Source organism: Calliopsis andreniformis, chromosome 6 (genome assembly GCF_051401765.1).
Source record: "Calliopsis andreniformis isolate RMS-2024a chromosome 6, iyCalAndr_principal, whole genome shotgun sequence".
Taxonomy (NCBI): Eukaryota; Metazoa; Arthropoda; class Insecta; order Hymenoptera; family Andrenidae; genus Calliopsis; species Calliopsis andreniformis.
The window spans coordinates 2,516,024-2,541,713 of record NC_135067.1 but is presented as its reverse complement, the minus strand read 5'-3'; the positions used below and the strand labels follow the sequence as shown (position 1 = coordinate 2,541,713).

Genomic DNA, 25,690 nt, shown 5'->3' with positions numbered 1-25,690 from the left:
CTACTAAATAGATTCATATTACGCAATGTTCTAGATAGCACTTTAAATTCGGCATGTTAAGTAGACTGACCATAATATTATAACTATGAAAGAAGATAGATACAAGTCTTCTTAGCCTGTATGACATGTATTTTAAATATTTGTGCGGGACACTCTCAAGCGTAGCTGTGAAACCTTCTTTAGATGGGTTCCAAATCTGTGAACCGTATTCAAGATGAGGGAGAACTAAGAGGTACAGAATCTTAAAGGTAATTGGATTTTTAAAGTCTGCTGAATGCCGTATAAGGAAACCTAGTGTATTTTAAAGGATGCATTTTTAAAACGCAAAAGATGTGCCGTAAATGGAAGCGAACAGGAAAAATTCTAGATACCAAGATCGCAGACGCAAATTCGATTTTGCAGCTCAGCATCGTCAATCGTATAGCGAAATTTGAGAATTGTCTTATTTTGAATAAATCGTAGGAGGTTAAATGTTCCAGAGTCCCGCACTTTTCGAGTTGCAAGATTCTCTCAGATCAGGTACAATTATCTCAGGTCAGGTACAATTTTTCCAAAGAAGCTCCTTCTACCCCTACATATTTTAAGCACCTCAGACCTTCCTTTTTCGGACACTCTGAGATCACGTCTCCTTCGAAGCAAAGCAATAAAGCCATAAATTACCTAAACGTGTGCCCCTGATCTCTGCTAAGGTGCTTAGACTGATCCTAGCAGCGACAACTCGACACGTGTTGCTAAAAATTTTTCTCTTGTTCTTCAGGGATGGAAAAGACTTTCTCTTCTTCGCGGATCCTTTTAGACCGATACACGATGTCTCTGTTTTCTGTCTCGAAGCATTGGATACATAGGCAGTGAAAGAATGGAGTGAGCGCTTTTGTAAAACTACTTGATGATCCGTTCGTTGTGCACTTCTGCAAAGCACGTGTTGTCTTGGCGAATACTGATTTTTTTCTGTCTCACTCTTGTTGTTGTAGTGGGAGTTCACCCATAATAGAACGATGGGAAACTACGTGGGAGTAGAAGGAGCTACTCTGGAAGAATTATACCCTAGCATAAACCATTTCGACGGTCGATGACCAGAATCAATACAGTGACCCAGTGACACAGGTTTACAAACTACAAGTGAATTGTATTTAATTCATTAATAATTATAATTTTTTCAATCTAACGCAGACTACTTTCAACGTTTTTATCTTCAACGTTAATTCTCCAATTCTCCGTTCATTTTTTTGTTGCATTGTTTTTTCGTTTATACGTTATACGAATAGGAAATTTACGTATTCCTTGTTCTCTCACATCAAGCAATTATTATTCTTGATTCTCCTTAAACAAAAAAACTATGTATTCGTGTTCTTACGTCGCACCTAGTTTTCCACGATTTTAATTAATTATTCACTTCAAGTGGTAAACAAAGAAAGAAGTTGGTATTATTTGTTACGTCGCATTCAGTTTTCATACTAATGTTATTTCCTTCGATGCATGCCGACTTTCTTGTTCGGAGTACAACCGTTAGCATCTAACGCGTACCCAACGCTACCGCGGCCGCTCGGACTGCAAACTCGCGCTCTCATTGGTCGGTGTTTTTCATTAATAACTCGTTAACGAAGCCTCATCTAACATTTTCGCTAAGGAAAAAGTTGTTTTAAATCACCCCTTTCAAGGAACTGCAACATTCTTTTTACACCCTGTATACATACATTACTGACAGCGTATGCATGAGTCCGATCCCTCCATTTATTTCTTGTTTCTATGAACATGTCACAGCAGCCGGCAGGCAACTTATATAACGGGTAAACTAAAAGATTAAACTTGGACAATTTCAATGTTGAATTTCAACGAAATGTTCATTGTATATTTTGCATAATGTTTCCATACATGTCAATATTCTCCTAACTTGAAAAAGAAGATGGATCAGAGTTGTTGGTCTGTTTTAAGGCCTTTTATGGACTAGGGGTGCAGGGGGAAGAGTAGAGTTTCCCTGCCGGTGGTTCTAAAGTTTTGAACTTCTCCGAAGGCTATGTGTTTGACACCGTTTGGTACGATATGTCAATCAGCAAAGAAGTTGGACACCGGATGCATGTATTACCTGCCGACTACCAAGATATCTATAGAAATAATAGATAAATGGCTACGTCGGACGCACACGTATGCTCTCGATAACGCGTACATATAAGGTACAATTTAATTGTGTAGTAGAAAAAGTTTTTTGCAAATATCTCGAAGACTAAGGCTGACCGCCTATTATGTGCGAAGGAAACAGTTGTTCAAAATCGCCTCGTTTATGATATATTTGAAAATCATGACAATCGGTGAGGAGCCAATATATTGAGAACTTCACCAAATGTTTGTTCAGAGTATTTAGTGAAAAATTACATGTAATAAACGGACTCGTAAATAACTTTAATTATACAGAGTGTTCCGTTCGACGAGGCAATCGTTGTTTATTATTGCCAGATGTGAGAATCCGAGATTCTTTCAGACAATTTGTCTATTCAGTCATTCTTTCGAAAATTCCACATCTGGCAATTCATAAAACAATTTCGTGCTTTCGTCGAGCGGCGTGTTCCTCCCGAGCAATAAACATCGAAGGCTGCATTGCCCCGCAATCGGTACCGTTACGCTAACTCATCGTCCGTTTAGATTATCGGAGGGTTGACGCCGACTCGCGGGACAATGCAGCCATAAAACATCTGGAAAACACTCGCGTGGGGTTCGATCTTCCTCCCCAATTTTCGCGACCTTCAACCTGAAGGAGAGGTTTCTCTACTACCATCGCGGGATGATCAGGGACTTTCCACCACCACCGCCGCGGAGAGACCAGGACCACCCCTATCGGAGTGACTGGGGATCCTTCCTCAGGTCGATACACAAATCGATCGCGAACTTTCGTCAACGCCCAAAAAACCTTGACGCTCCCGAACGCGCGAATCGGGAGAAGATGAACTGAGGAGGAAGCGGACTCCGGAAACTAGAATGAGAAATAATGAGAAAGTCAACGTTCAGACATCTCAAGAAAAAGAATCCCAATCGATTCGTGGGAATTTAGCCTTTTTCAAATCACTTCACTTTCGAGAAGCGTCCTAAGATTAAACTAGCCATTCAAGATTAAATTGACGAGTGGCAAAACGAAGTTCGCGATTAAAATCGTTAAGCGCGAATCGAACACAGAGTGTCCCAGAATGGACGGTACAAGCGGAAACAGAATGAAATACATGAAAAAATAAGATGAAAATGTAGAATAAAAATGTTTGATATCATTCTTCGTTTTTGAAAAAATTGATTTTGAATTTTGACCGTGTAAAAATGTACCGAACTATAGTTTTAGGCATATGAGAGGTAAATGAGGAAAGAGAAATGCTTCCAGCATACCGTAGAGACAGTCAGTGGTCAAACCGAGAGTATTCCCCTTACTCCGTGTACCCTTCAAGCACCAAAACGAAGCACGGTATCAAAGAAGTTTATTCCACATATTGAACTTATTTTTTCGTTTGGATGTTTTGGGACACTCTATACACAATAATACATACATGTAATAATATATGCAAGTAATGTGTATAGTAAATAATTAAAACCTTAATATTACAATATATCAACATAAATAAACTGAATTAAAAGAAGTAAAATATTTTTAAATTATTTATTTCACAGATTCTGTAATGGGGATCTCCTCTGTAGAAACCAACAGTTCTTTCAATGTTGGCACTTATGTACAGTAAAGCATGATTAAATTCCATTAAACTTGTTTCATCTAAGTTCTCATGACTTAGTCCCCTTAGTTAATATCTCGAGATCAGTCTATCCCAAACTTATGCAAACTCAAGCTTTTTCCTGTTCCTATTATTGGAATTTACCATGCACTATTCTATGTACTATTTTATAATATTAATATATTTAATATATTTGTACTGCCAGTTTTACATATGTTCCAAATATAGCACTTAAAAGTTAAAATTATAGGGACCTCCGAATATTAATGGAAACCACACTATATTAATAAATTCTAATTATTTAGGTCGGGATTATCACGTTCCTTATGTTGTTACATTCACGCAATACAATTGTAATAAACTTTATGGCAGATCCTGGCAAAACTAAATATCTAAGTACTTACATTAGAGGAAGGGCTATATACATACTTTATTTCAGAAACTAGAGAATATCGCATCAATAAATTTGAGGGAGCGATTAAAGCAATTAATTTGTCATTAAATTGTGTTCATGTTTATGTTCACTCAATGTCTCAAGCGTTTCACCTTTAATTTCGTCTAACGAAATTATCACTCCTACCACATCTCGTAATATGTAGGAACGTTGTAATAGCGTGTGACACTGGGTTTCACAGTGAAAATAAACTTTTGAATAATGCATGAAGCTATGCGTTCCCCATTATTTTACATAACGAATACTGGAAAACGAAACTCTACATGAACCCTGCTTGCAAAGAAGTGTAACGATGCCTATGATTTACTTTTAAAAATGTGATCTGAATATCTTTTCACGATTTACTTGGAGATACTGTGTACTGATAATTTGGCTGGAACATCTTATATTTTCAACGTACGTTGAAGATAGTGACAAACGTACATCTTGATGTAGAAACCGCATACTGAATGAAAACGATGCTAATGTACTGCCTTTGCCGATTATTTAAAGTTCAAATAAAAGTCTTACACTACGTTTATTCCAAACCAAGGAATATAATCACAAGTGAATCAATTTGATCAAATCGTGAATGGTGTACAGAACTCTAGCGGTTATTATACCTATGTATATAAGGTGATCAGTTTCTAAGTGCTGTTAACATGTTGTAAGTGCTGCCAACACCCATTAAAAGGTTTCCAGTTAAACTAATCACCTTGTATGTAAATGTATGTATAAAATCTATTAACAATGATGTATTAACCCTTTGTCCAACAAATTTATAATACGTATAGATATACACTAATATACAGGTATGTATGTATCTTTAATGACCTTTATGGTACCTATACTGTGAATAATTGTTGAAGTTTCGAAATGTACTCATTTTTTATCAGCGGTTTTCGAAATTAATCGTATAATTCATTAGAGGGATCTAATAAAACTGTAAACTTTTATAAGTAAAAATTATTTACCGAGTTTTTAACCAAATATTAGTTCTTCTCTGTTTAAAGAGTTTAAATTTGTTTTAAGTTTCTTCTCTGTTTAAATCTTTGTACTTTAACGCTTTAAATTGTTTAAAAAGTTCAATTTTAACAGTTGTTTTATATTCAATTACTAACAGTTCTGGAAGATCATACAGAGTGTCCCAAATCGAAACCGACAAACTTTACCAACATGTTTGAATGAGATCATTCTAATTGTAAGCGAAAAATGTTATATACACTATGGGTCGATTCATCTTCGTTTTCGAGATATCTATGGGAAAGTAGTATAAATCACAGGTACTTAATTTTTAAAGATAATGATTTATTTGCGACTATGTTTTACAGTCATTTGTAATGGATAAAGTAATTTGAAGAAATTACTCAGAATAATCACCCCCACAGAATAAAAGGTGTTGCATAAATTCGAAGGTGCATTTCAATTAAAAACCTATTACATGTGATGGATTGATAGCAAAATCAAACACCATCAATAATACTCTTGCAAATACCTCACAATGAATGCAGTTTATAGAAGCACGCCTACCTGTGTACATACGAGCAAAAGGTGATCATTTTGAGCAATTTCTTTAAATTACTTTATCCACTATAAACAACTGTAAAACATTATAAAGTTAAGCACCTGTGATTTATACTACTTTCCCTTCTATACCTCGCAGACGAAGATGAATCAACTTATGGTGTATATGCCATTTTCTGCTCAGAATGACCTCCCAAACATGTTGGCAAAGTATGTCGGCTTCGATCTAGGACACCCTGTATATTATTTGATATTTTAAGATCAAATATAAAAGCTAAAATTATTTTTTATAATAACGTTATTTAATTAGTATTATTTAAAGAGTAGAAAGCAGAGATTATTTTGTAATATTCTTAGAAAACAGACTATTTTTCTTTTAACTCTTTATAATAATAGAATAAACTCTATTCAATAGAGTGTATACTTGACAAAAATCTTTAAATATCTGGGGGGGGGGGGGGGGGGGGGGGTTCACTCATTACATACAAATTGTAAAAAACAAAAGTACCAAATGACTCAATTTAAAAAAAAGGCTTATTTCAAGATTTCGGTATCAAACCTATCTACAACACCTCAAGAAATTTATTTGTCAAAATTTTAACTTTTTCAAAGCAGAATAAATGTTCCTGTTTAATTGAAAATTTTTTCTACCTCCGAGAAAATAAAAGTTCTCTATTGATACTAAACTTAATGAAGTAAAAGTTTTAGTGAATACACTTCATCTTATAACTGCTTCATTCGATTCCTGGTTCATTAGAAGTTAGTGCTTGCACACAACTGTATTGTGAATCATAGAGATCATTTAATTGAGTAAATAGATACCTACTGTTTACGTAGCACTGCATCTTCATCAAGAAGCAGTAGAAGAGAAGGGAACAGAAACGTGACGAGAAAGGTTATGACCTGAAGAATAACGTTTACACACCAGAAAGAAAGCGAATGAAGGACTATCTTGTGAAAGCAACAAGAAAAAATTGAACTTGAGGATTTTTACTAAATGGCACATTCATTAATCAGCTGTTTTCGTATTTTATTGTGAAAATGTTAATAATTACGGGAGATACTATTATTAATAAATGTCTCTTTTAATTGAATACTTTCAACTTTATTGGTTGTATACGGAAATAGAAAATTAAAGCAAATTTAGCATCAATTTTCGGCAATTTTCACAGGGCCAATTTCAAAATGTCCATATTTTTGGAACTTTGTCCACCAAGGAGAAGGATCAAACTATATTCTCCTTTTATTTCAGATTTTCAAAATCGCGCACCATCTTAAAAACCTGCATTTGTTTAAAATAATTGCAAAAAAAAATGGTTAAAAAATAATTTTTTTTAATTGAAATATTTTTTTACAAACTTCAATTTTTTCTCTATAAGCATCGTAAAGCTCATCTCTATCCGCTTACTAGTTCAATAGCAATAATTTTTTAAAAAAAAGGTAGCACTTAATTTCAAACAGCTGTAAAATCGACAATTTTCAAAATTTTGAAAAATTCTTTGGGGTACGTTTAAATATCGTTAAAGACTACAACATATTCAAATTTGAGCAATCTACAAAACTTTACTCCAAAACGTGCCCGATTTCGCGTGGAATGACCCTTATGAGATACTGGATTTTGAAATATAGTCCAAATAAAGTCAATTAGTTTTAACAAGAGTAGCTCACTAAATCGGTGACAATGAATTCGCGTTTTCAGAGAAAATTGTTGAAAGCTGTTCTCATAAATAGTACGTTAGAACTACTAGATCGATATGATTGAAATTTTATTAGGTTATTCTAAATTAAATTCAAATAAATTTTTTGTTTCTAACGCTAAAATTTTTTATTACTAATTTTTTATTTTTTTTATAGCTAAGACAGAAACTGATATTTTAATTAATATTGTTATTGTAATATCACATATTTATTATTCTTTAAAAAATCGAAATTTTTAATCAATAACTTCAACGATTAGATTAATATTTATTTTGAAAGACAATGACTTCCGTGTTCTAATTAACACGTTTCCTAACGAGTTGGTTGCACACGATCCTCGATATTTTCCAGGAATGGAACTCTTATCAGATGGACCAACGTATTCTACCTTTAATTTGAAACGATACTATAAAAGGAAGCTAAAACTATAAAATTCATTTTGCAATAGCATTGCACTGTATCTTTCTCTCTAGAGATTTCCTTGGAATCCTATTGAAAATTTAAAATTGTATTACTATAGAATACATATGGAACTTTGACTTTGTACATGTAAGTATCTATGAGAAAACTGTAACACGACAAAAACATAAAATTCTTGAAAAGAAAATTTGTATTTGTAGAATTACATAATTATATAGAATCAGGAAACATTTATGTTAGGAAAAATTGCATCTAATTAAATTAAAAATAAACATTATTTCCTTGAGATAGTTTTTTTACGAGAATACAATGTGTATTGTGTATCTACAATAGTCAACATTATACATTTTCTTTTATTGAAGTCGTGAAAGTTTCTTGAAGCGAATTTTCAATTACCATTTACATTGACTAATAATTGTATTTCAAAAACAGATGGTCAAGATATATAATTGTATATCAAAGTTGAACAAAAAAGTGAAAGTTGTTTGACTCTTTTCCGATCGTTAAAAAACTTGGTCTTTGACTTTTTTCACAGGCCTACAAAAGTTAGTTTCTGTCAAAACAATTTTTGAGGCACTGCAAGGATCCCAAAGTCTTAAATTTTTGGTTTTCTTGAATGTTGTTACACAGTTTTGTACGTATTAAGAAAGTTTTTGTAACTTTTTCTCTATATAAAGATCTATATAAAATATCTATATAAAAATAATTCTTAATTTTCTTTTTAAAGAAAGAAATCCGTAATCGGATAGTTGCATTTACAATTTATTGAATACTTAAATTTTTTTTAAATTGTCCACTTTTTACTTTGTTTCATACGTAAAGTATCGTGTGATTAGATAGTATTATAATTTGAAATGATGTTATAAAATAATTCGATAGAATTTTACAATCCAAACACCCAAAAAAAATTTTTAAATGAATGAAGATAATAACTTTCGAATGGGGTTTACCAAAGTCAAGTGTTATTTGAATGAGTTTTTACTCCAATAAAATTATTAATACATTCTTCAAATACTATTCGAATAAAGGTATTACGTTAACACATAACATATTCACGTTCGTGGTCTTGTAATAAATATAGATAACACGTTTAGCCTTATATTTTCATTCATATGTTTAAATCATTTTTTTCTCGAATAAATTTGAATAAAAAATTACTGAAATTTTATCCAATCTTAGGCAAAATTATTAATCATTAATTTTAGGTAAGTACTGATAATTCCTGACTAAAAAATGGACATAGAAATGAACAACATTTCTGTAGCTAATGTTGAAATATTTCAAAAATCATGTAACAAAAATTGTTCTATTAAATATTGTGTAAGATGTCTAGTTACCTGGTGACTTCTTCGACTGGCACGAAGGCTGAGCCTGTGACTCCATTCGTGCTTCGGGAATTCCACACCGTATTTCTCCATGTCGGCCTCTCGTTGTTCTTGTCACTGGTTGTAAAGCCCTTCAGGGCAATGGAAGAGCGTTGTCCACTACTTCATGCTTCCCCTGCCAAGCAGAAAAATATTTTCAGCCAAGCTTCTTGCTCTCGCCACCCCTCGTTCTTCGAAACCTCGCGCCTTTTTCTACTACGCTTTGTTTCTTCACCGGTGAACCGAGGAAAATTATCCCTGGTCTCTATTCGAGTCTGGAAAGCTTTTCGCTGTCTTTTTTAATTCATCTTATCCGAGACAAGATTATTTATGGCAACGGAGAGAACAATAATAACTAAAACTGTTTGTGATTGAAATATTTATTTTTTGTTCTAATTCCCATATTGTTGAATAGTGGATAGAGAAGAAGTATTACGTTTTAAACAGTTCAAATTAGTATTGTGTAAAGCTTCAAGACTCAACCTCAAAGATTGAGTCTTCGAGACTCAATATGATACAATTAATGAACTTAACGTATGAAGTTCAAGCTTTTGAAATAAGAACTTCTTTTTAATGATTTAATGATTTTAAGACTGTTCATTTGAAATATGCGTGACTAGATCTGATACACTGATAACTGATAAAAATATGAGACCATTTGAAATTTATTTTAACAACACTTATTCAAACGCTATTTTCCAAGCGTTCAATGAAACCTAGCATTTCCGAAGTTAAATAAAACATACATTTTACAATAATTAACAAATATTTTAGAAATATGCTTCTAATGATATGTATGATGCGGTGCATATCATTAGTGATCACCGAATAGTGAATCAGGGGTCACATGCGATATTTCTAGATACTTCTCACGTTCTCATGATTAATATTAAAGTTGATTTATAAATAAACTTATTTCCACAAGAAAATATTTTCAGATAGCCTTTTATTAGATACTTTTGAATTCATGAAAATAATGTTTCTACTATAATGTTTTAACTATGTGTATAATTAATGCGTACCAAATTGAACGTAGACGCAGTCGTGACATAAAAAGAATACATAAGTAGAAGATAGTCTTGACTATTGAAGCGAAAGCGGATTCTATGACAAAATTTAACACATTCGCGGACAAGATGGCTATAACTGCCGACTATCTGAGGACAAGGCGAATAAGGTATTCCCGAACGTGTTAACCAGTACAAGTATAAACGCAAATTCAAATCGTAAATTCGTCGTTATTAACGTAACGATTGGCGTTCGCTGGTTTGCCTCTTCTTCTGGTAACATAGGGCGCACATCCTTCACATTCCTCCTCGTTTTATTTCTATTATTGTCGAGCATATCATTTTCAAAGGACAACCATTCGGTAACGAGAAGTTCCCGAAATTTTCTATTTTTTTATTTGTGGCTCTCTGGTACACGATGTGAGCATTTATACTTATTCCTACAAGCAAATGTAGTGCTAATTTCCGATACTACTTGATACTTTTCCGTATATTTGTGGCGTATGACACCATCTGGTGACTTCTGTCAATGCCAGTTTTTCCATTATTATATGCCAGTTTCGCCAGAGGTTTCTGTTTCGGAGAACGACCGCTGTGAGTAGAATCCGAGCTTGAAATCATAATAGGTGCATATGTTATTGATAACATCCTAACATCGCGAACATCCCTCCATTTTAGCACCACAATACCGTTATCATCTTCTCGTGTTATCATTTCGTCGACTACAATATTTTCGCCTGGTGAAAAGACTTATTGGTAATTGTCTGTCAATATGTTTAGGAGTGGTAAAACTTTTCTAAGTCTGCTATTCTCTTCTATCATTTCGTTATTTGCAAAATGTAAGTTTCCTAACAGTAATTCAAAACAATTACGGGACATCTTGCTGCACGGAAATGGAAAGTTGTATATAGGATCCGTTAACCAATATCTAACGACTGGTGCCTGCACTAGACCCATCCAAATCATCAGTCCGATAAATTTTGTAATTTCTTCAGAAGTGGTGAGTTTCCATCTACTCTGTCGAGCATGATCAGTTATCTCATGTTGATGCAATTTTTGCTTTGCATATCTATTAGTCTCTATGACTAAAGGACTTATCACTTTTTCGTGTAAGAATAGCGAAAGCACTTCATTTGCGCTAATATCAGACGGCAAATCCATCAGAAGCTTATCTTTTCCGGTGAAGGGAAATGATTGTTGCCTGTTAGCGAATTCGTTTCACTGGATACTGTCCAATGAATGGTCAACAGAGTTCAGTTCCTCTTCTTTGTCTATAGCAAGTTCTTCCAACATGTCGTCAAGGTCCTCACTTGCATATGATTCCTCAGTATCGAAATCTGAACTCGATGAAATTCTATTTATAGCTTTTCTTCTGAGACTCACTACTTCGACATCACTACCCTCTTCATTTTCAATTATACTTTTACGCCGTCCAATGAACATTCTGAGGATAAAAAATAACTGATTCTCATTTCAATACAAAACACTTTATTCTTTACAATAAATCGAAGATAATAATGTAATCGTAATACGCGAGTTACACTGTTGATATTCCTGCTTCTTGCTTGTTACGGCGCGCCGACAGTCGGATTTGGGCTCGACGAGAAACTCAACTGAATCGCTCTAGGCGAAAAACGTGTTAAAGCTGCCTGGATCATTAATCAAGTAGCTGGTCAAAGCTGCCTTAATTCGCAGGATCCAAGGAGCTGGCTAAAGTTGCCTCGGAGTGGTAATCAAGGAGCTGGTTAAAGCTGCCTCGATTTGGAGAAACCAAGGAGCTGGTTAAAGTTGCCTCGGTTAGGAGTGATCCAGGAGCTGGCTAAAGTTGTCTAGATCGAAGGAACTAAGGAGCTGGTTAATGCTGCCTCAATATGGATTTGGGAGTTGAAGTTGGAATTCGGAGAAAGAGAACTGCACCGCACTCTCCCTAACTGTCTTCGTTCAATCTGTCCCTGCTGGTGCTGGCACCGCTTTATTTATACCAGAAAATTGCCTCCCTCTTTTGGGCTCGGTGGCTGGCCTGAATGTTGGGGTAGCGTCGTGTTGCGCTTGAGTGTTCAGGGGTCATCGCAGGATACGTGCTTCCAATTGGTTCCGAGGATTTGGCGCATGCGTCTGGTGGTGCTCGCGCAGGCGTATTGAGGGTATCGCTCGCCGGTAGGTTTGCAATGTCGCTGCTTGATCGTCATCGTGTCGTCAATACGTATTCCATCGCACGCTATAGGATGTCGCTTCGATGACGTACTGATTTTGTGCGCATGTGTAATGGGAAGCGTCTTGTTGTGTGTGCGCACACGCGTTGCGTGTCGCTGGCCCGAGGATTCAATCTAAGGATAGGAGTTAGGGTTTTAGATCACTGCCAATATCCATATGCCATAGTTATCACATATCATTTATTAAATATAAAACAAAAATTGTCTTTTAAAACTCGATTTCTTCATAGGCGAAATCGCAGCTGGTTGTTACAGTAGTATAAACAACAAGTAATCAGATACATTTAAACTATATAACTTATACAATAAATTATCATACTTTATCTGAAACTATGTTTTACACTGATATGTACTGGTTTAGACTGATTGAAATAAATTGTGCAAAATGATTATCTTTTATCTCTGTGCATACAAGTAGGCGTATTTTCGTGGACCGCATCTACTGAACATAAAGAAAATAATTTTTAACCGTTCTAGTCCCATGCAGCGCAATCACTCTTCTTTGGTTTCACTTTTTGTATGTGCCGAACTGAAAATTTTCGACTCAAATTGAATCTTTAGCCATTACGTCGATTGAATGGTTCGTATTTTGGATTTATCTAATCAGGCACATCCCTAAACCTTTGACGTTCAAAATTCTAAATTAATATTATTATATTATCCGGTGTCTCCTTGGAATTACAGTGTGGATCACATATATAGTACATATATGTAGTCTTCTGAAGTCTTGGAAATGTAAGCTTTGTGACCGCGCTGTGCGTGGTCGCCGGGGGGAGCGAGGAAGAAGGTGCCGCCTCAGTCGGGCGCCGGATTCGTGTAGCAAATGAACGGAGTCAGCTATATCTCGGTTTCTAAACAGTCCTTTATTGTCCTCTTTCTAGTAACGCGCGGCGGGAGAGGCCGGATGCCCCTCGTGTACGATTCGGAGTGGGAGCCGCTGCTCCTTCGCGGGGAGTGGGGAGTCCCACCCAGTCGCTCGCGTTGGGAGTCGTAGCTCCCCGGTTAGTCGGCGTCGGCCGGTTGGGAACCGCTGTTCCCTACGGTATGTGGTAGAGGATCGGGTATCCTCAACGGCGGTGTCGGTGAGTGTTGGGAGCCGCTGCTCCACGCTATGCCTACAGTACGCAGGGGAGTAGGATCATCAGGATCGGAGTCGGAGGTTGGCGCTACAGGCCACGGCGGCTACGCCACCCGTTGACCTTGGCCGAAGGGCCCGTCGCCTGTGTCCACCGGGCTACGCCACGGGTGATGCACAGAGACCCGAGGTTACTCACCCGTCGAGGATCGCGGTTATTACCACAAGGAGCGATTGAACACCACCTCCAGGGGTCCGCTGGAGGACTAAGAACAGTCGCTTACAAAAAGACAGAACCAGCTTGTGCGTTGTCGCGGGATCGCTCGTTGTGTCCACGCTCGGTGGCTGGAACGCTCTGCCGCCTGGTCCGGCCTGCCCGCCTTTTATTCTCGCGGTGTCGCGATTTCACTCGCGAGATCGCGGGATTCCCCGGTTGCCGCCTGGCGGCCGCGGCGCGAACCAGGGCGCCTCGAGTGGGGAGTTCGCGGCCTTCCTCTTACTCGTTACAGCTTTAACACTTTTGCACAAATGGAAAGTATTGTACCTATGAAATTGCGGGTTCTCATGAGAAAGAACTAATAAATCCAGGACGCGTGCAATGTACATCTCTACAGGAAGCTTCTCACTGGCTCTACAAGTGGTTCGGCAAGCCTGCCTGCTTCGGCGAGTGATGTGACGATAGGGTCATTCCACGCGAAATCGGGCACGTTTCGGAGCAAGTTCTTGTAATTTGCTCAAATTTGAATATGTTGTAGTCTTTAACGATATTTAAACGTGCCCTAAAGGATTTTTCAAAATTTTGAAAATTGTCGATTTTACAGCTGTTTGAAGTTAAGTGCTACCTTTTTTTTTAAAAATTATAGCTATTGAACTAGTAAGCGGATGGAGATGAGCTTTACGGTGCTTATAGAGAAAACATTGAAGTTTGTAAAAAAAATTATTTCATTTAAAAAAACTTGTTTTTTAATCATCTTTTTTGCAATTATTTTAAACAAATGCAGGTTTTTAAGATGATGCGCGATTTTAAAAATCTGAAAAAAAAGGAGAATATAGTTTGATCCTTCCCCTTGACGGACAAACTTTCAAAAAGATGGACATTTTAAAATTGGCCCTGTGAAAATTGCCGAAAGTTGATGCTGCGTCGAGTCGCACTGCTGTGGCGGGCGCGTCGTCGCTAGCAGCCTACTCGACTCCAGCGGGCGAACGTGCGTTATTATTTGGAATCAAGGCGACTTCACCCAACATTACTCTACATTATCTCCGAGCATTTGCAAGGTTTAATGCAATCAATAAATATTGGTAACTCAAACTTCGTCTTATTCTTGAAAACATAAATATAATCTCTTAAATCCTAGCTTTCATTTCGAAGATTTTGGTATTAATGCAGAATGGCACTTTTTTGCAACTTCACATGGTAAAAATGAATGTGAACTTGTCAATAAGTATCATTGACAAAGAGTGAGTTACCAATATTTGCCGCCTTGATCGCAAATAATAACGCACGTTCGTCCGCTGGACACGAGTAGGCTGCCAGCGACGACGCGCCCGCCACAGCAGTGCGACTCGACGCAGCGTCAACTTTCAGCAATTTCCACAGGGCCAATTTTAAAATGTCCATCTTTTTGAAAGTTTGTCCATCAAGGGGAAGGATCAAACTATATTCTCCTTTTTTTTCAGATTTTTAAAATCGCGCATCATTTTAAAAACCTGTATTTGTTTAAGATAATTGCAAAAAAGATGATTAAAAAACAAGTTTTTTTAAAAGAAATAATTTTTTTTACAAACTTCAATGTTTTCTCTATAAGCATCATAAAGCTCATCTCCATCTGCTTACTAGTTCAATAGCTATAATTTTTTAAAAAAAAGGTAGCACTTAACTTCAAACAGCTGTAAAATCGACAATTTTCAAAATTTTGAAAAATCCTTTAGGGTACGTTTAAATATCGTTAAAGACTACAACATATTCAAATTTGAGCAAGTTACAAGAACTTGCTCCGAAACGTGCCCGATTTCGCGTGGAATGACCCGATAGTGTTTGACTTATAAACAATTTTGCGAATGGTTTCTTTTGCAAATGTCTACTGATCCGCAGGTGCAAATTCACCCCCGAAAGTCACGACCATTAATTTTGTTACACCTTGTACTGAAAATCCGCGAGGGATCCTGCCACAACTGATTCTATTGTCTGTACTTCGAAAGAAGATCCCTAAGGCGTGCCAAGCGATCGGCGCTCTGCTCGGAAGGGACCCAACGCCAGATGCGCATTTCCCGCAAAGTTGTCAGATTGTAGATGATCAGATCTCCCCTTTTCGTATTTAAGAGCAAGTTCATTTCTCTCCAAGAACCCAATAAAGCAGATTTCTGTATTTGCAGATAACTCAATATAATGACACCCGTGTAAAATCGACTACTTCACTTTTATTGAATTATGACTATTAATCACTTCTTTGACAAATGCAATGAATTCTGATCATGATGCAATATTATATGCGCTCAGATGAATTCTAGTGTATATTATACTATTGTATGTGATAAAAATACATTTATTTTATGTAACAGCTATTCAAATCTGCATAGTTTTCAATTTCTTCTTATCTTAGCGATTCATAATTGTTCTATATTTCCGCGTGTGGTTTTCTGTGCAGCTTGGTTGGCAACTTAGGCAAAAACACACGTTTACGCCCTGACGATTTATGTCCTTATATTGAAAGATTTTGAGCTGGGAAAGGTCTCATTCGATAGATCAAGGTTCAATCTAGGCCGCTCTACATATGGCTTTACTTTATACAGGGTGTTTCGAAATTCGTGGGAAAACGCGGGGATGTAGGTAGAAGACAAGAAAATAAATCGAAAACTTCCTATGCAATATTCTCGGAAAGCTTATTTTGTTAGTTATACGCGGTTTTATATTTCGTAAAATACCGATGTGGCAGTGGCCAATCCCCTTTAAGTCAATGCCTGGGCTCCAACGAGGCCTCCAGCTTTTAAAGGACTAGGCATCTCTGGGCCTAAGTGAGCCTCTAGCGACTCGCGACGCATATCGAGAGCTACTTCATCGAAGAGGGAAAGCATACTTTCTAATCGAAAATACTATTGATATTTATCTACGATTAAGGGGTTGCTTTGGCATTTTTAAAAAGTCGAAAATTTTGCTTTCTCGTAAAGGTATAGCTTGAACCAGTTTAAATAACGTGGAAAAGATTTCATACTAAACTATTAAAAATGAAATTCGATTTGAATGCCTTGTCATTTCTCAAAATGTTTCAAAATGCATTTTTACATGTAAACTTTTAACGCGACTCCGACTAGAATATTAAAGAAGAACAGTATGTGTGAATAATTAAGACTTACAAACAATACAATACATACTTACAACGGCTCACAAAAATTCAGTTTCTGGCCAACGTTTTAACTTGCTATATATTTACGCTTCGTTAGCTCGTGCTTGCAAGGAATTTTTAGGAGTTTCTACGAACTGTTCGAACAGTTTTTTTTTCTAAGTTACTTCTGTATCTTTAATTAAGTTTAGTGCTAGTTTTTGTAGTTTTAGTGTTAGTTTTTGTAGTTTTAGTGGTAGTTTTTGTAGTTATCTTTAGTATTTCGTATTAAGTGTGGGTGTTTATCATTCTTGGACTGAATATGTCGCAATTTACATTTTCGGAAATGGCAGACATGATTATGATCTACGGTAAAGCCGATGGGAATGGGTGCGAGGCGAGGCGCCTCTATGGAGAGCGATTTCCTAATCGGAAATTACCAAACCACAAAACATTTCAAAGAATTGTGGAGCGGTTACGCAGTACTGATCAGTTTCACAGAAAAGGTAGCGACACGGGGATTATAAGAACAAGAAGGACCGTTTCTACGGAGGAAAGAGTTTTGCGGACAATTGAAAATAATCCTTCTGAGAGTACGCGTGAAATAGCAAGAAGGGAGAACATGTCCCACGTGGTAGCATGGAGAATTTTAAAAAAGCAGGGATTGATTACACCCTTATCATTGGCAGCGTGTGCAAGGATTATTAGAAGTGGACTATCCCCGTCGTGTCACATTTTGTAGAATTATGCAAGAGAAGTGGCAACAAGACAATAACACCGTTCAAAGGATACTATTCATCGACAAAGCCAGTTTTACACGCGAGCGTTTAATTAATTTTAAGAACTCGCATACGTGGGCTGACGAAAACCTCCACACGATTTTTGCACATAATCATCAAGTGCAATTTCGGATTAACGTGTGGCTTGGAGTCTTGGACAATAAATTAATAGGCCCATACATTTTGCCACGTCACTTAACAGGGCAGTATTAGGAACAATTTTTAAAGGACAGTTTACCTTCTCTGCTACAGGACAGTAGTTTAGACATAAGAAGAAATATGTGATTCATACATGATGGAGCACCGGCTCATTTTAGTGCGCGAGTAAGAGAACATTTGGAGAAAATATTTGAAAAGAAGTGGATCGGCCGAGGAGGACCAATCGAATGGCCTGCTCGATCACCGGAGTTGAATCCCTTGGATTTTTGCATATGGGGTCACTTAAAAGCATTAGTGTACAAGGAGGAAATACCAACGACAGAGGTATTAAGAGACAGAATATTGAATGCATGCGGAGAAATATCTTCGAATCCGGAAATATATCTGAAAATTCAGGAATCCTTTTGGAAAAGACTAGAGATGTGTTTGCGTGAGGGTGGAAGCCATTTCGAACATCGATTATAAACATATGGTAAGTCGTTATTATTCACACACAGCGTTCTTCTTTAATACTCTAGTCGGAGTCGCGTTAAAAGTTTACATGTAAAAATACATTTTGAAACATTTTGAGAAATGACAGGGCATTTAAACCGAATTTCATTTTTAATATTTTAGTATGAAATCTTTTCCACGTTATTTAAACAGGTTCAAGACATCCCTTTATGAGAAAGCAAAATTTTCGACTTTCTAAAAATGCCAAAGAAACCCCTTAATCGTAGATAAATATCAATAGTATTTTCAATTAGAAAGTATGCTTTTCCATTCGATGAAGTATCTCTCGACATGCGTTGCGAGTCGTTAGAGGCTCACTTAGGCCCAGAGATGCCTAGTCCTTTAAAGGGGATTGGCCACTGTCATATCGGTATTTTACGAAATATAAAACCGCGTATAACTAACAAACTAAGCGTTTCCGAGAATATTGTATAGGAACTTTTCGGTTTATTTCCTTGTCTTCTACTTACATCTCCGAGTTTTCCCACGAATATAGAAACACTCTGCATATCGACGACATTGTAGTTTTCGGTAGGACTTTAGACGAACACAATAAAAACTTAAAAACTCTTTTTGAACGGCTGCGACAGTGTGGACTGAAACTCCAACCCGATAAATGCGAATACTTAAAACCAGAGTTAGAATACCTAGGGCACATTATCTCAACCGACGGCGTTCGACCTAATCCGAAACGTATCGAAAAGGTAAAAACTTATCCCATTTCTAGAAATCCTAAGGAAATAAAACAATTCCTAGGTCTATGCGGATATTATAGAAAATTCATACAAGATTTTGCCAAAATTGCAAAACCACTTAACCACCTTTTAAGGAAAGATATAGAATTCAGTGGATTAACGAAGAACAGACATCTTTCGAAACCCTACGCGACGCCTTAATAACACAGCCCTTATTACAATACCCTGATTGGACCGAACCTTTCATATTAACGACGGACGCGAGCAATTATGCCTTAGGCGCGGTACTATCACAAGGAACTTATAGGGAAAGACAAACCGGTTGCGTATGCCTCCTGTACTTTAAATAACGCTGAGACCCGATACTCGACAACAGGAAAAGAGCTATTAGCGATAGTTTGGGCAACCAAACATTTTCACCACTATTTGTACAGACGAAAGTTTACCATAGTGACCGACATAGACCACTCGTCTGGTTGATGAACGTAAAGGACCCGAATTTGCGTTTGATGCGTTGGCAATTAAAATTATTAGAATACGAGTATGAAATAATATATAAACAGGGAAAATCTAACACGAATGCAGACGCTCTCTCACGATGTAAAGTTAGAGTATTAGAAAACGACAAAATCTCCATAGACATAGTAGGACCATTAGATGCAACACCCCGTAATAACAAATATATTTTAGTAATTCAAGATTACTTAACAAGGTATATTATGTGCGAACCATTAATTGACAAATCTACAGCAGCCATCATACAAGCCATTTGAGCTTCATGGTTGCGCATTTTCGGTAAACCAAAAGAAATTTTGTCAGACAACGCGAAAGAATTCACCTCCCAAGAGTTTACTGACTTTTGTAACCTCATAAAATCCAAGCATGCCTTGACATCTGTATACCACCATCCACAGTCCAACGGAAAAAACGAACGATCGCACACTATTCTTAAAGAATATATTCGGTGCACATTACAATTGCACAATCAACCGTTCTACAGGATACACACCTTTCGAATTACAGCTAGGTTATGAACTAAACAGCATTTTTAACGAACAAGATGAATACTTAACCCTCAGACAACGAATAGAAAATCTAAAAATTCCACACGAGAACAAAATAATTGAAACCCTTGACAATCTCCAATCACAACAACCCTCTACTTCCTGTGATCGCCTCGAAACAATTTCCAAGGGTAACCAAATTCTTATACGTCATTATAATGCTAAGCCCCTGGAAGAACGATGGCGAGGACCTTTCGAGGTTCTAGACATAATAGGTGGACACTCAGTAAAAATAAATGAAAATGGAAAACCGACAGTTCATCATAGAACGAATGTTAAAAATTCTTCAAACGAGCAGCAACAATAATTTCAGATGATGAACCGTAGCCGAAATTTCGTCCCTCCGGCCCTCAACGAGGAGCAAGGCAGTCTTGAGTCTGGAGCAGTCTAGAACTTGGCACGAAAGTACCAAAAGCGTATCTTTGTAAAAATATTGTAAGACCAACGAAATAAAAATACTGAAAACGATATACAGTTCAGTTCTTTGGAGCACTTCGACGACATTGTTAATCAAACTGCGATTTTAAGGGCTATGGTGGGGATAGGTTCTCGTTTGCGGGGTAAGGGAATGGATGAATACTTACCTTTAAAGGAACTAGCGGCGCTGAAAAACGAGATAACTTTTATACACGGGCTTTTCGCAGGACCTTCGATTCCTTCTAATTTTTTTTTTGTTTCGACTAATAAAGATGACTACCCACATATAGTAAAATCGCCTTCATTATCATTCCATAATTGCTTCCTCAAAACATTTGACACACTATCGACGTTCGTGCTCTCCCGACGCCTTATATTGTCTCTCTGTCGTAAATTGTCTTGTGAGAGCGCGAATTTCGCGGTGGCCACCTCGCGGCTGCGAAGGTGAATTACCGCCTTAGTCGCGGTACGCAAGTGGGGAGTTCGCGGTCTTCTCAATCCGTTACAAGCTTTTCTAGCAGCTTTTCGAACATTACATATCCTAACTTTCTATGTAAAGCGACCACTGCCATAGACTCTTAGCTACACAATTTTGGATCTGACTTTGATTTCTTTGATTGCATGAATTATTTTTATTATTCAGATATTTACTGATGTTTATTTTGTATATGATTTTCATGTGAGTTGTATTTGATTTTGTTCAATCTTAATTTCCAATTTGTTGAACACGTGCGTGCTTTTGTTATGTTACACCATTTGTCGACATAGTGAATCTACCTTCTATCCTTGCAACCACTTTGGTCCGTGTATAGTATAACGAACACGTACTCCGATTTTCGCTTCTAATGTTCTAATAATGTTTTTATTTTCTTTTGTTTACCGCACCTGTGTTATATGTAACTCTTTCGTATGATCTCCTGCAATTCTTTAGAATGACCTCCCAATTACGTTGGTACAATTTCCCGGTTAAGATTTGAAACATCTTGTATATACAAATGAGATGATAAGAGATGATAGTGAATAACTTAATACTCACTCCATTTACTCAATCAAAAAACAGTAGCAATAAGGATCAGGATCAATCCATTGGTTTGCCCAAGTCAAAAAAGGAAAAAGAAGAAATAAACATTCAGACAGCAAAGCAAAAAGTAGGCGATGTAGGAGAAGTGCAGGAAAACTCGGCAAAACTGTTGAAGGTATAGAAAAGACAAATCAGAAACAGGAACGATTCATACAAAGCTAAACGTACACATGTGTTAAATCAGACTGAATCTCAAATCTGTAAGTTAGAGAATTAGAAAAAAGTCAGGAAATGATACAGAGGACGTTGCATAATGAATGAACTTTAGAACAACTTAAAACATAAATAGAAAGTTAACACATATATAAAGAAGCTAAGGCTTATCCGATTTTGGTTACCGTATCATCGTACAGTATACAGTAGTGTATAAACAGTTATAATATATAATTTCATTTCTTTTTCAATTTTGCACGTGGGTATTGCAAATCAAAACACAAAATATAGATATTTTGGGAGTTTTGAGTAGGTACTCTTTAGATTTTTATACTTTAAAAGAAATAATTGCATTAAACGTTTATTTTTATTTCGTGTGAAATTGTGTATCAGAACAAATAATTCATTCTTAAAACAGCGATATAATTCTATCCATCTAGTGTTCGTATCGCGACTGATGTATACCGCGATATTCATTTACCGCTTGCCAATTTAATCTTAAGCGGCTGTTTTTAAATAAAATGTTTTGGATGGATCACGACAGTGAAGTGAATTCCTACCGCTAATTTCCCAGGAATCAATTTAGGAGTTTACTTCTCAACGAAACGAAAGAGTCTGTACGATGACTCTTGTATTATTTTTGTTCGTCTACCTCCGATTCGCGCGTTCGGGGATGTTAACGTTTTCTGAGCGTTGACGGAAGATCAATATCGATTTGTGTATCGACCTGAGGAAGGAGGATCTCCAATCACTCCGATAGGGGTGGAACGACCCCTTCCTGGTCACTCAGCAGCGATGGTGGTGGAAGGTCCTCGATCATCCTGCGACAGTGGTGGAGGAAACCTCTCCCTCAGGTTGAAGGCCGCGAAAATTGGGGAGGATGAACAAACCCCAGAATAACGCAGCTCGAACAGGTCTACGCGAGTGTTTCTCAGATGTTGTATGGCTGTATTGTTCCGCGAGTTGGCGTCGATCCTCCGAATGCCCGAACGCAGGATGAGCTGGCGTGATGGTACCAACTGCGGGACAGTACACCCTTCGCCAAATTATCTAGGCGAATCTCGGATCCTCACATCTGGCAACAATAAACAACAATTGCTTCGTCGAACGGAATACCTAGTGTGCATGATCTGTATTTTTTTTCCTTTGCAGGAATTGTCTAACTTACACTAATCATGTACCACAATAGATAGTTTTCACACTAAAGCTTGAAAAGAAGTACAGAAGAAATCTTTCTATAATATTTCGACATTAAAAGTTCCATACTCCGTAACTTATTTACCAAAATTAAGGGGAGGGAAAAGTTACCTTTATTCAAAAACGCGAAGGTATTTTAGGAATTCGAAGAATTCATGGTTTATTTTATCGAATAAAGGTTGATTAAAAGGTCGTGAAAATTTATCTGGCTAGACGCGGATGAAACACGCAAAGGAAGCTGCCAAGCGAAAGATCTGCGAAGGTAGCATAGCGAAATTTCACATTCTCCTGTTTTGCAAATCGAATTCACCGACTGTAAAATAATCTTGGCTGACGTGGAATTCGCAATATACGTGGACGTATCATGTTTTATCATGATACTGTCTACCTACCATATGTATACTACTTTCAGTAATTGAATTTCGTCAGAATTTGTGTTTAGAACGAAATAGGATTGCTAATTTCAGGTTTCAAAATTTTACTTTGTAATGTTCATCAATTAAACATCCTGAAAAATTCTTCAAATGTTTCCTTTGAAAAATTTACGAACATTCTGTTTAATATAAAGTTGTTGCATATAAAATTGTTCCTTTCTCAAATAAAATTTTGATCACATATAATCTCCACAAAACATTTAAAATAACTTTCATATGATTCTATATACAATTCCCAACAATTAATTAATAATTTCATTATATACTTTTACCCTTTTTTCGTTCTGAAATAACACATTCCTTGCTAAGCCGTTTTTCAATAACTTCGTTTTCATGCCACATTTACCGAAAACGTACACGAGGCAAAAAATACATTACAAGATTATCTAATTGTAAGTCTATGTATTTAAAAAAATGACAATTGATAAGTACAAAATCGAAAAAATAGTAAAAATATGGTAAAACATATTGAAATTCTTGTTTGTAAGTATTTACTGTAAAATATATAAACAATAATATATTTACGTTCAAACTCTGAAATAGCAACACTTTCTGCGCTTCAATCTAATGGAAGCAGCAATTAGCAGAGAAAATTGTGATTTATTTCCATCGATGGTGAATTTTTTCTCCAGAGAATGTACTTATCGCGAAAATAGAATCAATCGACGGACAAAAGGACGAGTGTCGATTATTCGCCATCCAGCCCAATATAAATCTCTGTTGCCGTGTTTTTCCCTCGAGTTTCTCAGCGTCGCAAGCAACGAAGGACAAATTGGAATCTTTAGACGGCCCTCGTCGAAGCCCTCGACGACGACTTTCCTTTACCACTCGATATCGAAAATCTTTTCTCTATTCTACCGTTGATCGAACCATCGCAAGACGAATTCTTTCGTCCAAAAGTCCCAGGGTCGTTCGTTGTTCTTTAAAAGTATTCTATCTTCAGACTAACTTGACTACTTTTTTACCCCTTGCCCCTTTCTTACTCCTTCCCTCTTCTCCCTCCATATACAACAGACTTTTAAATTTTTATTAACATTGCTTCGGAACACCACTTAATCCACAAGACTCAACGAGATTTTCTTAATTTAAGCTGGGAGAAAAAATGACCCAAGAGCCCCGTTAGTCCAGGTCAAGAAGTGAACCTTCGTACAGACCTTTTCTTATACTGTAAATTTAGAGTAAACAGTTCTTGAAGACGGGCACCGCAAAAAAGGTACCTACGTACATACTTCAGTTCAGATTAATACAGGGAGATTTCATATTTGTGTTTAGATTTTTTCTAATTAGAATACTTTTTAATGGATTTTTTAAAGAAATGCCGTAAAAAGCGTAATGTTTGATTTCAAAAGTTACATTCGATTAGCTTTTTGATTATTCAAGAAGCATTTTAGCGGAGAGCATAAATATCTTGTAAAGTTATTATTCTATAGTAAGGCCTTAATTAAGTAGTTTAACACGGGGTTCAAATCTGTAGCAACCAACAAGTGGCTGCTTTTATTCTTTATAGTGTAGATTATTAGTAAATCATAATTGAAATTTCCATTGATATTCTATTGTATTTTTATTTTTATATTACAATTCAATACACTTCAATACACGTTCAACGAAATACATACTTAGGTACAATATCAAAAATTTTGAATCAGTAAAATTGGGCAACGTGCAATACGATAGATGTAATAGTAATATGCAGTGCTATTCAAAAAATATAGTTAGCATCATAATTATCGTAAATAATAATTTTGCAAAACATTAACGTTTCTTGCTACAATTCCATTTTAAAACTATTTCTTTATATTCTAAATAAACAATTTATATTCAAAAAATTTCTTTATATTTTAGATAATTAATAAAATAATTGGGAGATCTCATTTAGATTGCATCCATTGTTTAACGAAGGGAGAAATTAAAGTATCCTTTTTTAATTTCAATAATTCTGCCTTTAAAGACATTAGGAAGGTTCTTTCTATCTAAAACCTTGGAAAAAGCGATATTGTTTCTTTTTCTACATGATCTTGAAACGCGTTTCTGAAGCATTGAATATTACGCTAAATCATAAATATGTTTAGTTTCTCAAAATTAACTTCATTTTTTAATAAAATGTATTACAATTCTCACCGCGTCTGAAGTAACTTATCAATTTCGCTCGCATAACATTTTTGAAATTAAACAACAAAATATTATCTGTACCGGAACTTAACTATTTATGATTCAAGCTAATCAATCTTTTACTACCTAAAATTCAGATAGAAGGCGATCCCAAAGTTCTTAAGATTTATAAGCAGTACTCTTATTTGACGACAATACATTGAAAAAGGTGCATTAAATGTACGGTACGGAAATATGGGCCCGAAACAACGCACTGAATGTTATGGAGTTGAAACAACTCTGGTTTTATGAGGAAGATATAAAATAAAACATAAAGAAATTTATATTTTGTAATGGAAAGTCGATGTTTTTACAA

The 25,690-nt window shown here is 36.3% G+C and overlaps 1 protein-coding gene across 1 annotated transcript in view; it reads right to left on the bottom strand.

The window, feature by feature from the left end:
• Window positions 1-25,690, bottom strand: part of LOC143180604 (adenylate cyclase type 6) — a 393,507-nt gene that overhangs the window by 304,220 nt on the left and 63,597 nt on the right. Inside the window, exon 3 of the mRNA XM_076380460.1 lies at window positions 9,117-9,279. Coding sequence (XP_076236575.1) covers window positions 9,117-9,197 — 81 coding nt within the window. The 5' untranslated portion in view covers window positions 9,198-9,279. The remainder of the gene's footprint in view (window positions 1-9,116; window positions 9,280-25,690) is intronic.